The 17,801-nt window shown below is 39.5% G+C and overlaps 1 protein-coding gene across 1 annotated transcript in view; it reads right to left on the bottom strand.

The window, feature by feature from the left end:
* The window catches only part of LOC133848725 (sex peptide receptor), a 61,855-nt gene that overhangs the window by 8,837 nt on the left and 35,217 nt on the right, over positions 1-17,801 (bottom strand). The window contains exons 3-4 of the mRNA XM_062284387.1: positions 5,510-6,530; positions 2,044-2,174 (exon numbers count right to left, since the gene is read on the bottom strand). Coding sequence (XP_062140371.1) covers positions 2,044-2,174; positions 5,510-6,149 — 771 coding nt within the window. The 5' untranslated portion in view covers positions 6,150-6,530. The remainder of the gene's footprint in view (positions 1-2,043; positions 2,175-5,509; positions 6,531-17,801) is intronic.

The following is a 17,801-nucleotide window of genomic DNA, read 5'->3' as shown; positions in this document are numbered from 1 at the left end:
CACTCAGTTCCATTTACATTTTTCGTTCCGCACAACTGTAAACTAATCCGATTTATGAGCAGTCTCTCCCTCCACTCTCCTGCCTCGACACAACTACAATTACAGCAGACGTCAGATTTACTTTGTCTCTTGTTGTTGTTGCTGCTGCTGCTGCTGTTATGAGCTTGTTTTTCAAGCAGTCGTAACAAGGAGTTGTTGTGTCCTCTTTCAGCTCATCCCTGCCACATTAACATGGCCATTAAATGCGCCACCCAAGAGAGAGAGATACAAATAGAGGGCGACTTTTTGTAGAACGCGCGTCGAGTACATGGAGCACATATAAATTTTCTAGGGGAAATGAAACAAAAATCTTCAAGTTGAGCAATGCAATGGCCGCCTGGTGGTTATTACCAGCTTCTCCCTCTCCCCCCCTCTCTATGCTGTGTATGTGAGTTGAATTTTATGGCCGTCATACGCAGATAGCCAGAGATATTTCTCCTCCTCCCTCTCCTCCTCTCCCATCAAGAGCTCCAACTAGCCCCACGTTCAACTAGCCAAAAGGGGAAGGAAGGGAGGCACAGCATAGAATTTAGCTGGTACAAATCCCCTGGGAGCCCGGTCACAGCACGTAGCTGCCAGCAACAACAATGGCAACGACAACAGCAGCAGCAGCGACAACAGCAACGACAACAGCAGCGACAACAACAATGGGCACATTTTATCAGCTCGACACTACTCCAGTTGAAGTGAGTAAACAGTTTTGCTTTATGCCGCCATCTTTCGCCAACTCCGCTTCGCCCCCCCCCAAAAAAAGCGAGTGCCATAAATTGAAAATGTTGATTAATCAAGGCAAACGTGCAACATAGACGTGGAGTGTGTGGAGTGTGGAGTGTGGAGTGCGGAGTGTTTGGGGCATGATAATGTAAAAAGATTGAATAAGTGTGAGTGTAGCAAACGAGCGAACGCATGAATGAATGCGTGAGTGAATGAATGAATGTGAATGTGAATGTTAGTCTGAGTGTGTGTGTGTGTGTGCGACATTATTTTGTTTGTTATCGATGCAACACGAGGATGGGGCACTGTGTTTTTGTCAGGTGGCATGTGAAATAATTCTTTCATTATGCTGACAGAAATGACAAGCAGTGTGCAAAACGTAACGTAGCAGCAAATGCGATAGCGATAACGATAACGATAGGCGATAACACACATCATACATCATCATGCGAGAAGCGAGACAAAAGAAAGCCAACTTGCCAGCTTGCAGCCAAGCATTTTATTTAGGTCAATGAGTGCCTAACTCCCCCACCTTTTTCTCCGTTTCACTCTTTCTCTCTCTCTCTCTCTCTCTCTCTCTCTCTCTTCCTTTGCCTGCAGGCCTAGAGCAAACAGAACTCATCTCAAACCCTAAAACTCTGGATCCCTCTTGAACTTGGCTAAGCAATTAAGATTCTTCCACTACTTCTGTCTGCTGCTTTGCTACTCGAATTTTGTTATGCAGTGTGTACATTTCTCCTACCCTCCCCCCTTCCCACTGTTCATGCCTCTCCCATCTAAATGGTAGTATGTGTAACAAGAGGAGGGCGGAAAAGGGGAACGAAACATCCTCCTTTTGATCTCAGTTGAGTTTGCCTAGCTTTTGACTAGCTCAATCTGCCTACGAAACGGATTATTACAGCGTTATGGTTATTAAATTCAGTTTCAGTTTGCCATGTGTTTATTAGATTCATTTCATTAATAGCGACAAGCAATTGTTGTAAAGTATTTATAGACTACCGCTTTGGCTTATTCACTCAATGATAATTGACTTTTTGTGTACATCAAATAATAATTATGCCACCAGCTTAATTTCTATGTTGAGTTATTTAATATAAATGTTTGAATTGATGTTAAAAAAATGCATAAGCATATTTGTGGCTAATTAAATTGTCTGCGTATCTTGCAAAATTTCATTAGAATGTGTTTAGTTATGTACAGTATGTATGTATGTTGTCTGAGCATGAAATGAAGCTCATATCCTTTAATAGGGTATTTGTGTAGCCTGCAAGAAGAGTGCTGTTTACTTACCTCATTGAAAATGCTGTAGGCCAGACAAAATGAGACCGGATGCATCGGCTTATAATGATTGCCGAATGTGTACATATACCAGAGGCCGGGGGCGGGGAAAACAACCGTCAGCATATCGCATATGGCCATGCCTGAAAGGAAATGCCAAACAACAGAGTTAGAATAACAACAATGTAGATAAAAATAGAGAACAACAAATTGACAAATTGTGTTAGCCAATGGCTTAAACACTAGATGACCAACTTATTTTCGGCTTAAAAACTAGTTTAGTTCCTCACACTCAAGGATTCCCTACTCTATGGCTAAGCCAACAGTTTACCCCAATGTCATGTGCCCACAACGAGAACGTAAAAGCAACGTAAAAAAGCTATAGTCAATTATGCTCGACTGTGAGATACTCGCTATCCATTTTGAATTAAATTAAAAGAGTGCGGTATTTTGATTAAATTATACTAAATACTAAATTGATAAATATATACCGAAAGCAATAATTTGTATATCACTGGAGTATCGGTAAATCTTAATATACTCATTGAATAGTACGTTTACATACTCATAAAATATAGTACTAAAATACACCAAAAGCCTAAAATTGGCTATAATCACTATAATATTTGTATCTCTTAGTATTTTTTCGGTATATACATTTAATTAATTTACTTTTTCTTAAAATCTAATCAATTAATATACTCATAAAACACTATAATACTCGTATACCAATAGACAATAATTGGTATATCAATCGGTATTCGGAATTTGTACTTTAGAGTACAAAATATACTAGATTGTGTTGGTACAAATTTAAAACACCCTTCTCCCAATGGGTAATGGGTATAAAAAGAAACAGCAAAAAAGCAGAGGAGGCAATAAATATGGAATATACAATTTATGGCTGACTCGGCACAAAACAAAAAATGAAATACACGAGAGAAAAGAATGAAGAGTCTAAATGTGAAACTAGTCGACTTTTGATTCCCTTTCACTCGCCCACTCTTTCTGTCTCTGTTTCACACTTGAGTGCTGCGCTAAGTGGACAACTGATTGAATCAGAGCTGCAATGCTGCTTACTTCAGATTTAATTGAATTAATACCTGTAATTAGTTGGCCAAGAGCAAAAGAGAGAGAGAGAGAGAGAGAGGCGGGAAAAGGGATCCTCTAATCAGTTTTGTATTACCTTTCGAACTGGCCAAGTGCAGTCAAGTTCAAGTTCATCATACGCTCCGTGTGCCAGTCTCTACCTCGTTCTCGTTCTCGTTCCTGTTCTCGTTCTTGTTCTTGCTTTCGTCCTTGTCCTCGTGCTTTCGTAGTGTCGGTGTCGGCCTCTGCCTGACCCGACCTTTGGCCCCATGGGAGTTTCGTGTTCAGCGTCCGTTTAAGTTACAGTCAACTGCTGTTGTTGTGTCGTTTCGGGCGACACAAAGTTCATTTCATGTTTGGTCTGCTGTCATTTATCGTCGCTTAACTCGCCTCGTGCCCTTCTTGCCCTTCTCGTTCACATCGAGTTCCAGTTTCCGAGGCAGAGGCAAATGCGATTAGCCCCCTGTTTCTGTTCTACATTGTATTTGCCCTCCACCCGGACATCGCAACGCATCTCATCGGGCAGCTTAACCCATTGACAGCCGGTATAGCTGACAGTGTCATTTGTCAGTTTATATTCTCCTCTGATGAAAAGCCGGCAAAACAGGCGAACGAAATGTCATTATGGCACAAACTTTAGGGCTTACAACTGTCCAACTTTCAACTCCATATTTTCTTTGCGCACACTTTGCTTCAGTTCAGCTGAGTGGTGTGGTGGGTTAAGTAATCTGCTGCTACAAATTGCATTGACACGCAACTCAAATTGAATCGTCTGCTGCTGATAGCTGCTGCTGATAGCTGCTGCTGTTGTTACTGCTGCTGCTGTGGTGATGCTTAACCAGAGAAAGTCCAGGAGAAGCAAGCAGCTAACAGCGAACATCTAACAGCTTCAAGTCTGTGCCAAAGCCACTTACAGCCTTGGGAGTCTGAGGCAACTTCGTGCCACATAGTCAGCGACTTTTCATAAATCAGTTGCAAATACCAAGAGTACGTAGCCAGCCGCCCCCCTGAGAAAAGCAAAAGCAGTGCAAGGGAAAAAAAACAACACAGCCAGTCAGCCATTAGCATTACACACGCTATTAGAATATCTCAGCATTTACTTGAGTTGTGGCACGCGGAATGCTCAGGACTGAAGGACTGAAGGACTGAAGGAATGGGAAACGTGCCACGCACATTGCTAGCTATTTTTTGAAATCTCGCAAAACTTCTGCCTGATTTAACATTGTGACGCATTAAATGGATCAAGGGGGTTTCACACAGTGTCCGGGGGGAAGCACAAATCACTTCGCTAAATGAAATGAGGGGGAATCAAAAATGAAAATAATAATAATCGTAAAAGTGCTCTCGGGGCAAAACTGGAGGGGATGAAGCAACTGCTATCGATACAACGTCAGTCATCGATAATTGCAATTAGCAGCGAGGGAATTCACTTGTTGCTTAAAGGAATCCGAATTATTCAAGCTCCCGTTCATTTTATTTGTGTTCAAGTTAAAGTTTTCCCTGCTGTCAATACTTTCAAGATTTACTTACTTTACAGAATAACTGACTTTAATTTATTTTTCTGTTTACTAACTAAAGCAATACACGAACGAAAGTTTAGGGCACGTATTTTAAGGCGCGACGTGTACGGAAATTGGGTTTCTCTAACAAAATGTCACGGCAGTTTATTGATGTTATAGCAACGAAGAACTTTTGTTTTATAATGTCTTTATGCAACGTTTCTAATGCACTTTCTATTGTTATTAGCCCTAACGTGAGTATACAAATAATTTAAAATAAACAAATAACTTGTGTTATACAACTAACTAACTTCTATTAGCAATAATTTGATAATCGATAATAACAAATAGTTACATAAGTCTAAGAGTCGAAACATTCATTAAAGTATAGCAGATTGAGCTTATTTTAAAATGTAGAAAATAAATACATATCTTTTATTTTAAATCAATATTTGCAGATACCAAATTTTAGCTAATATTATGTGCACTAAATATATTATATTAATATGATTACGAAGATTTAATTTCATTTAGTTGTCTGCAACTCATGCTCAAAACAAAAAAGGATTTTTTTTTTCAAATCCGTGACAATTAACTGCTGGGTTCTTTTCAAAAAATAAAAAATTGTTATTTCCTAGGTATATTTCGTTTTCAAGTCGATTTACTTTCTTTAAGATTTTTAACAGCTACCAAAAAAAATTCTTTATTAAATAAATGGCTCTTTAATATATTGCTAAATGATTATACAGTGTATAACAGTAAGTGAATCTGTTTAACTGCCTGTTAATGATAACTTATTTATTACTTCTTTCTTACATGTCAAAATTATAATAATTTCATTTGCTTCGCTTTAGTATTTATAACATAAATTGATAACTAATTAAACTTACCCATTAGAACAAAATTGGTGGGCGTGGCCATGCTCTTCTTGCTGAGCACCAGCACAATAAGCGAGTTCGAGATGATGGTCATGATAAGCAGGAAGGGCATACAGTAGCCGTACAGCGGCAAAGCGTAGCCCAACGGCGAGTCGCAAGTGATATTCCAATAGCTGTTATTCCCATCCATGGAGCGGCATGCGCTGGCGCTCAAATGCTGTTGATACGAGGCGTCATCGAGACTGTCGTTCATGCTCGTCGCATAATCGACGAGCAGAAACCGCGTCTCATTTAGACTGACCGCTGCCGAGGCGGCGTCCATTAAGCCGGGCACACGCTCCACAGTGCTGGTTGCAGCTGCTGCTGCCGCTGCTGCAGCAGCGGTTGCTGTTGCCGCAACGGCTGCTGAGGCGGATAGGGAGAGGGAAACGGATGCGGATGCGATGCTCGATGTGGTGTTTGCCACACCGGATGCTGCTGCTGTGGTGCTGGGCATCGATGTGGCGGCTCCGCCATGCGCTGGATAGAGCACGTCTTTGGCGGTGCCGATATCGTAGGAATAGAGCGTATTATTATCCATGCCGGTGGCCATCGCAATGGCAGCGGCAGCGGCTGCGGCGGCGGTCAATGTTTTCGTGACTGCCGTTGACATTTCCTGCAGTTCAATTAACAGACATCGGATCGGTATCAACACATGTTGCCACAAGCAAAGCGAAGCGAAGCGAGGCGAATCGAGTTTTCTTCGCTCTATCTCTCTTTTTGTTGTTTTCCTTTCCTTTTCCTTTCCTTTTGTTTTTTTTTATTTTTGCTTGTTGCTTGGAATGTCCGCTGTCCGTTTGCTGCTGCTGCTGCTCGTTGATTTTTTAGTGCTCGCTCAACTGTGGTGGCTTATGCTTGTTCTTGTTATTGTTGATGTTGATGTTGATGTTCGTGTTCATGTGGTTGCTGCTCCGTTGAAGTTGCATTCATTGAATTTGGCACAGCTGCTTTCATCTTTTTCCTCTGATGGTCTTTTACTCGTCCTCCGTTTCGTCTGCAGCGAGCGAGAAGCAAAAGAAAGAAATCAATTTTAGTTCGAAATACTTTCACTTTTTTTTTCTCCTTCTTCTGTACAAATAAAACTCAAAGTGGAAAGTTTCCCATGCACGTAGCCTATGTGTATCTGTCTGTGTTTGGCTAACTCGACTGCTGCTTCTTCTTATTTAATGGCCCTTTCAACCGAAACTTTTCCCATTGAGCCCCATTATAATGGGGGCTTGGGGGCCCTAATGTCCAGGCACAAAACAGTTGATAAAAATGAGCACAACAAAAACGAAAAAAATGCGAGAAAGTAACCTAGGAAGACGAACAGCAAAAGCAACCGCAGTTCAAGTTAATTGTTAATGTTTATTATTGAAATTGAGCAAATTATGATTTATTATGGCGGAGTTTTGCTTTAAGACATTCAAATTAATTTTCAACCGGGGAGTTCTAAATAGCTTTGTCTATTAGCTAAGAGTAGAAAGATCATCTTTTTATTACGATTCTTTTTTTTCCCCCATTTTACGAGGTCCTAACTAACTTGTGGCAATTCAAATCGCAGCTGCTTTGTGCTTTTGGCTGATTGGATTGTGGCGACATTTGAAGTAAGTACTGAGATTTTTACTCCTTTAACTTTTTGATTACAAACTGCACTTGAATTACTTTCGAATGCAACAAGCTGCAACTCAAAGGGAAAGCCACAAGCAAAATACAAAAAAAGGGGAGAGCGGAAAGTGGAAGTGAATTTGGAATTGGAATTGGGATTGGGAATCGGATCAAAGCACATTTGGCCATTGGCCCATTGAATGTGGTGGCTTTTATGTAATGCGCAACTTAAATTGTAAATGTGATTGTCTGACTTTTGCTGACTGCTTTTGCCGTTTGGCATTAGCTTCCATTGGTTTCAGCCATTATGATCTCACAATCGCAGACCGGGTATCCTGGGTGGCCTGTCTCAATGGCGGCATATTTGCCATGTTTATGCTTTTTAATGGCCTTATTTTTCGCAATCGAAATGGCAAGAACACATACACACATACAGAGAGAGAGTGGAGTACACATTCAGTTTGGTTTGGCCAGAGGCCACATTAACCCACATAAAGGAGACGAAAAACCAAACACGACGAACTGGCGACAACTGGCAAAAAGGGGGAAAAGAAAAGTCGCGAACTTGAAAAGGGAAAATTGAAAAGGCATTGAATGGCATATGTATTTGTTGAGGGTAAAAGGCAGTCGTGTTCGTGTTGTTGTTACCCTTGAGGCATGTTGAACATGCCTAATGCGATTTAGTTGCCCATTGATAAGGCGATGACAAATATTACGCATACGCCACGCTGGCCACCAAAAAATGCCACCTAATTGTGTATGGAAAACATACATATACATACATAAAACATACATACAATAAATAATCGGGTGTAAAGTGAAACGATTTGATTCGATTTGTTTCGTTTATCGACTCGCATCGCATAACCCATCAATCGGCGAGGCAACAAAGCGCATCAGAGAACAGCCAAACAGCCAAACAGCCGCGAAGACCGTCGAGCAGAACAGTCAATTTGTTGACCAGCTGTCAGTTGAACACAGCCGCATGCCACATTCCACTAGCCGCAAGCCACAAAACCGTGAGCCGAGCACAACGCAAAACCCAGAGTCCACATCCGGATAGCATTTTGCACCCGACACACATTCCTCTGTGGTCGCTGTTTTGGACTGATGGATGAATGCTGGACTGTCTGTTGGTTGGACTGTTGGACTGTTGGACAGTGAGCTCTCCTTAATTGGCCTTTAAAATGCCAGCCAATTGGTTAGAACAAGTTCCGTGAGATATGCTGACAGCGCGAGCTAGCAAAATGGAATTGCAATTGAATTTCATGTCAAGCAACTGTCTAATGACTGACATCGAGACAGACAGTTAAACAAATGAACTGACAACTTGTCAGTGGCTGTGTGATGGGTTTTGTTTGATCAACTTGCAACTCGTAAATGCAAATGCAAATATTAAATGCCAATTGCCAATTGCCAATTGCAATTCGCAATCAATACGTAGACTACTGCACTTACTCACTCGCTAGATATTCACAAAGACGTTGTGGCAGAAGCAGCTGCTAGCAGCTGGCTTTTGCTATAGATACTTCTACTTAGCCATTCAGCTGTGTAATTTGCGGGTTCTCACATGCAAAGTGGTACAAACAGCCACAAAATGGCTTAATTTAAGTGCCAGATTCAGCGAACTTTGATTACGTTGCATTGCAGCCATATAATTTGGTTTGGTTGCAGAAAACTATTCCAAACTGCAGCAGGCAAAGAAAATGAAAATGAAACATAAACATGACAACTATATGATATAGTTTGAGCAAATAAACAGACTGCAGAGTAAAGATGAAACTCTAACAAGTTTCATTTAGAATTGCTGCAGCCATATAATTTGTGGTTGTGCCACTCGAAATATAAAGCGTAGCCAACTATTTTAAACTATTTAACAAGCAGTGTTAGCTAAAAGGCAATTCAACATCAATTTAAAACTGAAATTTTCTATGCAAATTATATTATATGATATCGTTTTCTTTTAAGCCTATAACTTTGCCAGGCGTTCGAAATTTTAAAAAATAATTTTCTGCGCTAAAAATAAGTTTATTACGTAATTTTTTAATATTTTTTTTTTGTTTATAAACTATTTCACCTGAAAAAGTATAGATTCTATAACTAAACTATACTTTTCGAAATTCCTTTTGCTATTAGACAATGAAATGTATGTATGTCTGAATTTGTTTGGGTATAAAAAATGTATTTAAGCTTTACTTTCTTGTATAATTGAAAGTAAAATTAGCCACCAAATTTCTCGCTCTTACTCTTTTTCTAATTTATAAAGAGTTCTAATTCTGAATCACAAAATGTCTCGCTCTAAAGTAATGTTCTAATTATCTTCTAACAAATTTGAATTCACTTAACTGCCAAAATAAGTGTGCTGCTCTAGTTGAAAGACTTTCTGTCTTGGCCTTGTGCAAATAGCTGCAAAGACCTGAGCATTTGTCAGGCAATTGGCAAAGACTTTGCTGCGAGCCTTTGATTAGCTATCGCTAGTGATTTTAATTTGTTGACGACATTAACAATGCATCAGCATTTCCATTAGCCCCACCGCATCACAAACAAGAACACGTCGAAGGCGAGCCGCATTAAGCTGGCTGGCTGCCTTTACTGTTGTTGTAAAAAACTTTAACTAGCACACAAGCTGGCTGTTGAGAATGTGGTGTTTGCTAAGAGCCGTCTAAGAGTCGCAGCACCTGCTCCACATTCACACCGTTACACAGATAGAAGAAAAGCTTCATCGAAGAGCACACAAGCACAAGCACACCCACCCACACACACACACACAGACACACACACACAATCATCAGGACTGTGAAGACATCATCATAAAGCGATTAGTGAAACTAAAACTGCCATTAAAATGCCTCGGGCATTGCCTCGATTCCCTCCGATTGTCGAGCTGAAGGACATTTCGGTATTCAGTTTTGTGCCGTGCTCTCAAATGAAATTTCAATATTTGCCAGTTTTCGCCCAGTTTGATGCGCTTGTTTTGATTCCGTGGTTGAAAAAACAAGCGACAACCGAAACTAGATCAACTAGAACGAGGACAATCACGAGTGGAGCGTAAAACAACAGCGGCTTCAGGCTCCCAAAATGTGAGATGTCCACGACCAGCAAATACCCTGTAAAAATAAAGAAGTCAAGCAGCTAACGAGCTGATATCTAGAGTAAGCGATGTATAATTGCAAGTTGAGCCTGTTATTGATTTTATAATTTGCATGCCGTGACATAATTACAGGGTATCAGAGGCCAGAGTCAGAGAGAGGGCGGCACAAGTTAATTGCTCTTTTGGCAGCAGCAAAACAACGCTGATTTCAGAGTACATTTAAGAGAGACTTGGGGGAAGAGACAGCGGAGAGTATTAAGGCACGAATCGAGGCTCAAGGGCAGCAGGGAGAAGAGGAGAGCAGAAGAACAGGACAACAGGGTAACGGAGCTGTCTGGCAAGTTGCGAGCTGCGGCCGTTGAATGGCTTAAGTACGCGTTAGACACCAGTTTTTTTTTCTTCTTCATTTTGGACATTGTAAAAGTCCTTACCAAAAATTTGAATGTCTCGCGCTTTTTGTGGTCCAATGAATAAATTTCACAGCCAGCGGCCAGAAACGAGTGTGTGTGTGTGTGAGAGAGTGCGTGTGTGTGTAAGCCTCAGACTTAAGAGAGAGAGAGAGAGAGAAACAGACTATCGAAGTTGCCGTACATCAAGCAGAGCACATAATTAATTCCCTAAATAATAAATGAAAATGAAGAAAATTTACTCGGCCCGCTTGGGGAAATGACTGTGGCTCATTTTCTCAGCAAAGTATCTAGGGTGCTGGGTGCTGGGTGGGGAGATGGCTTAACGTAGGGGTAGTTTCCGCAAAAGTTGCAGAATAAAGAGGAAAAAAAAAAGAATTGCATTTAATGCGAGCGAGTGAAAGGGAAAGAGAGACAATGATGAACAAATTTCACGCCAAGTTGCAGACTTAATCATTTGTAATCGTTTAATGCTCGCCTGCCACAGAGAAGAGTAACCAAAGAGTCCATTGCATGAAGTTGGAAGTTACAAGTTAGACAACTGAGCCACGCCCACTTTGAATTAGCCCGAAATTCCCCCCGGCCCTGGAATTGCGGATCACAGTTAGGCATACGAAATGAGCTTTTCTGGGACATCCGAAAGAAACTTCGCAGACATGTCGAATTAGTAGTTCACATACGCAGCGACATGCCACGCCTCTTGCAGTGAGTTCCACAGAGATGGGGATGGAGTGTGTGTGAAAGAGAGAGGTAGTAAAGATTGAAGTGTAAACAGAAACAGAGTTTTGGGCCGCTTAAAGCGTTTAGTGTTTTTAGTGTAATCGCAATGGCAAACTTTTTCGATTTGGGAATTAAAATAAAACAGCAAGAGCAACAACAAAATCGGGCAATGCTTTCCCTTCTCTGCGCTTTTCACGTCCCGATTTTCCCCGAAAAAAGTTTTGCGCCACGCATCGCTGACGCTTTTTCGCTTTCACTTTAATGGGCAAATCCAAAGCGTATCCTCCGACTTCGACCCACATCCTGGCTTCCCTTTCTCTCTAGCTCTTTCTCTTCCACTCTCTCTTTCCCCTTCAGCGACCTCCGTCAGATAAGTGATAAGCCGCCATACAAATTGCTGTTGCCAGACGCCTAAGTTCGCTGCACGCTAAAACACAAAACACAGCAGCAAAAAAAAAAACATGGCCTACTCTTAGGCGCACTCGCGTGTTACGGCTTAATAAAAGGATTGACCTCCTCTACCTCCTTCTCCACCACGTCTTTCGTCCCTCATTTAGTAATTTGTGGCACAAATATGCTGCAATACCGATAAGTGGATATATGCTAATGGCTAAACGCGCTCCTCTAGCGTTTAATTGCTAAATACGGTCAGGGCAAAAGGTTGATGCACTCTTCACCTCTTCAGCTCAACCTGCACTTTCTTATATAAATCATACGCATATCAAGTTAGAAAGCTATAGTTTGTGGGCTACCTGCTACCCATTAAAAAAAAAAAAACAGTACGGTATATTAATATACTGAAAACATACTTGAATAAACCAATAGTAATAATTGGTATTTTGATATACTACTACATTCAAAATCCATTATAGAGTATAAAGTATATTAGATTGCCAAGAAAATATAGTGATCTGTCTCTTACATATATTTGATGGAGGCACAACTTAGTAATTCTCTTCAGCCCTAAGGATAGCGGGTATAAAAAGCGCGATTTGATTTGAAATCAGTAAATAGCAAATAGCTGTTTTTCTTCTTGCTTGTGCATCATTTAACACTCGCCAGCAGCTGGGGAGCTAAATGGTCGCTTTCAACAGCAATCGCAAGTGCAACTGCAACATTTAAGTAGCTGCAGTGTCATGCCACGCATTAGCAATTCAATTGAAATGCCAAGTCAAGGAAAGTCAGCAACAGCAACAGCAGCAGCTGAAAGGTGGCAAAATAAATATAATAAAGGAAAAGCTGGGAAAAGCGCCGGAAATAAAGTCCAAAATGTTCATTCAACCTTAGGGACAACACCAGAGTTCAACGAACTGAAAGCGGGACAGGTGTGTTAGCAATTTAAAAGAGAGATAGCTAGCAAGAGAGAGAGAGAGAGACCGAGTATGTGTGTCTACGTGTCATTGCAATGCAGTTTGTTAGTTAGAATGGGTCGCAATTTACATAGCAAAGCTGACACGCTGAGGCCAAGTTAAGCAGTTAACTGTAACAGTTAGTGCAGCAAAATATGCAAATGGCGGACGATTGTCAAGCAGACAGACAGACAGACAGAAAGAGAGACGGATAGACAGACGGACAGACAGAAGGACGGACAGTTCCCACAGCTAGACAGTTTGTCGCAGGCGCCTCTTAATATTTAATGTGGCGTCGCATTAAATTCAGTCCAGCCGCAAAATGAAATTATAAATTGAGAGAAAAAGGGTGGCATTTCCTCTCCCTCCCAAAGGGGGGGAGGAAGTAAGTGGATTACAGAGCGGGAGGAATTTAAGTGCGTGTGTGTGTGTGTGTGTGTGTGTGTGCGGTTAAACGCAATTTGCTAGATTTATAAATCTATTTAGCTAGACAGCAAAAATAAAATGCCGCTGTCGAAGCGATGCGAGTGAAGCTAAGCTCAGCTGAGCTGAGGCAGATGTGGCAAGCAGCGCATGTAGATGGAAGACACGAGATATGCCACAGGAATTATCAGAGTTGCCATGCTTAACAAATGACTGTGGTAAAATTTGTGCGACAACAATAGAAAATTGAAAATTTAATGTATTATGCGAATATTTTTGAAAAATTTGAATTTGATCAAAACTGTTCTATAAATGTTATCATAATAATGAATACTGTTCATTAAACTTATTACAAATATTTAACAGTTTTATGTTTAAGTATGGTTAATTATAGAATTTAATTCTAGTTGAAAATTGTTCTTTGAACTTATTCTTCACATTTTAATAGTCTTATATTGAAATATGCTTTTAAAGATTGCGAAAAACATTTCATACAAAAGAACTTTTTCAGCGCAGAAATAATTTGGATACATTATTACATAAAAAAATTAAAATAAAGTAATTGAAAATTTGTCTATAAAATATGAATCACATCTTAATAGTTTTTTATTTCAATATGATTAAATTTTAATGCATTAAAATGAAATGTATTAGCAAAGAAATTTAATGAATAAATAAATTATTTAAAAAAAAGAAATAAATAAAAAGAAATTACTGACACGTTTTTATGTATGAATGCAATTGTGCATATTTCAATTTTTAAATTTTATTGATTCTTAAAAAAACATTTAGCATTTGATTGTTTTTTTTTCAAGTTCTTCGCAATTAAAGTCTTAAATTTGTGTTATCGTTGAAATGAGAATAAAGAATTATGTGTTTAAAGCAAACATTGTTGCTGATATTACCAAAGTTTATGTATGCTTCACAAGCAACATTATTGGCACAATATTGCATTTATTTTAAGTGCTTTATTTCAGTTCTCGAACAACTCTTTTTGGCCAACAAAAAAATTGTCTTGGCAAAGGGAATGCCAATTTCGGTGTTTGAAAGCATTTCATTTTGCGCTCTATCGCCGGTTCTTTATGTAACAAGACATTGGCATGCTGTCTGCTATAATATACACTATATACACATTACGTGTGTGTGTGTGTGTGTGTGTCACCATTACAACAGTTCGCTGGCGGCACGTGCTGGCTGTGCTGTCAAATAAGAAGCAGCAGAGATCCAACGGCAAAACCAAAGGCAAACGCAAACGCGTCGTTAACATATGTTGTAGTCGAGTTTTCCAAAACCAACTTGTATGCATATACTATATATCTTTCTCTGTACTGCACGTGTGTGTGTGTAAGGGAGAGTGTGTGTGTGAGTGTGGCTGCTTTTTCTATAACAATTTGCCAAATGTTTGGAGAAAATATACGAGTTTTTCGTACCTACACAGACACACAGAACACAAGCAGCAGCAACAGCCAAGATGAACAGTGTAGCTAGCCAAGCGGGGACTGAAGAATTGTAGGGTTCGCAAGGGGAGAGGAGCGCAGTCGAGACGCTTGTCTCGATTCAAAAGTGACTAAAGTGTTGGGCCCATGAGAAACACACACACAACGCTCACACACATACAATAGACAAAAACAAAAAAATATATATATATATAAAATAAAAAAGCAACAAAAAACGAGAAAAATCAAGTCGATAGGCGCGGCATGCCAGACAATCTTATACCCTAGTTTTCATAATTGTTATTCCAAGCGAAAAGCTGCGCTCTAAAGTATGCAACGAATATTTTTAAACTTTGTGTTTGCGAAGAAACAATTGTGAGAAGAGCAAATAATCAATTTATATTATCTTCTGCTGAGAGTCACTACAATAGTTTTGTAAAATAGTGTATGTATGTATATTTAAATTTGTTATTATATTGTTATTTTGGGCGACCCTAAAGCTAGTTTATAATGTGGTACTATATTCCTTTGTTTGTACGAAATGTCTACTCAATGTAAATCAAAGAACCATAAAAGCTAAATAAAACAAAAAATGATTCGAGATTATATCATCGAAAATATCATACTTAATTTGTATTAAAGAATATGCCCCGTCCAAGCTACATAGCATCATAATACAGCAAAATTACTCGCAGTAAAATGTGCGCAAGAGTTGAACAAATTTAAACAGCCCAACAACACATGGCTCACAAATACACACAGATACGCGCACGCTAACACACGCACACACACACACACACACACACACACAAAGATAGGTGTACTTATGTTTGGGGCAAAAAATATATGTTGAAAAACAATTTCATTTGCGGCGCGTCTTGCAACAATTTGTGGCGAGGATTTTGGCAAATTTTGTGGCTGAAAAATCTGCACTTGAAGAGTTAACAAATTGCCTGGGCGCAATCACACTGAGATCAAGAGCGAGAGCACAAGCGAGAGTAATAGAGATCAATATATCAAATGAAATAAATAAAAGGCAAAGCTCGAATCGCTTTAAGTTTGCAGTTTGTGTGAGCTTATTAGCTCCGTAAAGTTGCGAGCCACGCTTATCTGGGCCGAGGCCGAAAAACAAAACTGCTAACAAACATCCGCAAACTTTTGCTCAGCCACTCAACTTTAACTTTACTCTGCCCCCCAAACGCATAACTCTGAAAACCTCTAACACAGCTACATATATGTATCCGCATCTTTTGGTTAGATATGTAGTTGGCCAGAAGCCCAAAAAATCCAACAAAAAAAGAAGTGGAAACATGTCTGCTAGTTGAGAAGTAGTTTTTCCGACAGTCGTGTAAAATGCAGCTGGCATGGTGCTGACATTGTGCAGCTCATCTCATATCATGTTAGTGCCAAAAACACATTTCATTTCATTGTTGGCCACAAAATGGGGGCCGTTGGCAAGGTAGTTGCTTGCAACACGTGCAAAAATCTTGCCTCAAAAAAGAGGAGAAGAGGAGGGAATGCAGTTTGCCAGCCAAGTTGGCTAGACAATGTTTAATGTGCTGTAAACTCGACTCGGCTGCCAAAATCGAAATAGTTTTGCGAGCATTGTCTACATTTTCCGAGTGCTTGGCTTTCATTTTCATTGTTGTCTTCACCTCTTTAACTTAGCGCAAAAATTCAATAGAATTGTGATTAAGATCGAGAAAACGAGCAGTCTCTAATTGATATTGATAAATACCTTTTGGCATTCCGCACAATTGCAAAACATTTCTCAAATACCATTTTTTTTTTGTTTTGGTATTCCAATTAAAGTATTTATGCCACCTGCAGCATGTCGCCTTTTTTTTTTGTTGTTTTCAATTTATTTATTTTTTACGGCCAATCGGCTTTACTGCGTCATTAGCTCGGCAAATTTAATAACAAATAGTGTCCATCAGCCAGATGTCAGCAGAACAATAACAAAAGTGATATAAACAGGCTGAAACATATCTCTGTAAATATCTAATGTGACAAGCTACTGATATGAACTGCTGTCTGCTCTTGACTGTCGTCTATGTCTGCTGATATTTATGACCCAGTGCGATGATGTGTTGTGGCACATGTGATAGCAGCACAACAAGTGAAAGTGAAACTCGACACAAAGAAAATATTTATTAAATATATAAAAGTTAAAGTTGTGGTTTTGCATTCTTGAAAATAAAAGAACAAATCTTTTGCTTATTGAGTAACTTAATACTATATGAAAATATTTAATAAATTGAATTTCAAGTTGTTGCTCTGCATTCTTTAAATTGAAAGTCCAAATCTCTGGCATTGCATTCGAAATTATTGCAACATTGTAGTTAAGTAGTCGTCTTCTGCCCCAAAGTTCTACTTAGTGAAATTGACTGTCAACTCAATAAACTGCCAAATTTATGTGGCAAATGATTTTCACTTGGTTTATTTTGCCAACTCTTACAGACATTCACAGCGCACTTCAAATCATATTTAATATGAATCCAGCAGTTGGGAAAAGTCGTTCATAGTCATAGAGTGAAACATGTGCAAATCAATAATAAATGAGCAAAACTATCAATTTACATAAAAAGCACTTGTAGTTCGAGTTCTATTTTTTTGCTTGCTTCACCGATATTGAAACAAATTGAAACAATTACTCAACCACAAAACCCACAACGCTCACTCAGCCATGAGTTGTTGTTTTACTAGTTTTTTTTTGCGTTTGGGTTTTTACGGTTTCCCGTTTTTGTTTTTATACTCTTTTTGATCGTTGCATGTCCCTCTAACAATTTTACTCTAAATATTTAACATATTTTAAACAAAACTGCAAATTGAAAAGTTCAACACGAAGCAGAGAAACTTTAATAATAAATGCAGAGGATGGACCCGGGCATTGGAATAGAGAATTGAAAATTGACCGTCCAAGGGGGGGAAAAAGGGGCAGAGTTAAGGAAAACTAGTTGTTTTTATGGGAGTAGGGGAAAGCTATGAACCATAAACTGACCACAGCACAAATTTTCGTAATGATGAAATATATCAAATTTCCAAAAACTCTACCCAAAGAACAAAAGTGGCCCCAGGAAACGGAGAAGAAGGAGAAAGTGGAGGTAGATGGGGAGGGCAGAGGTGGGGAGTAAAAAGCAGTAAGAAGAGTCAGACGGAAGTCAGTTTCTTTTTGAAAGTTGTTTAACAAGAAAAGTTGCGTTTTTTTTTCTCTTGTCTCTTCGCTTGCCATTAAAGTAGGAATTAAATTCA

The sequence above is a fragment of the Drosophila sulfurigaster genome, chromosome X (assembly GCF_023558435.1).
Source record: "Drosophila sulfurigaster albostrigata strain 15112-1811.04 chromosome X, ASM2355843v2, whole genome shotgun sequence".
NCBI lineage: Eukaryota > Metazoa > Arthropoda > Insecta > Diptera > Drosophilidae > Drosophila > Drosophila sulfurigaster.
Note: the sequence above shows the minus strand (reverse complement) of the source record. Positions and strands in the feature narration are given on the sequence as shown.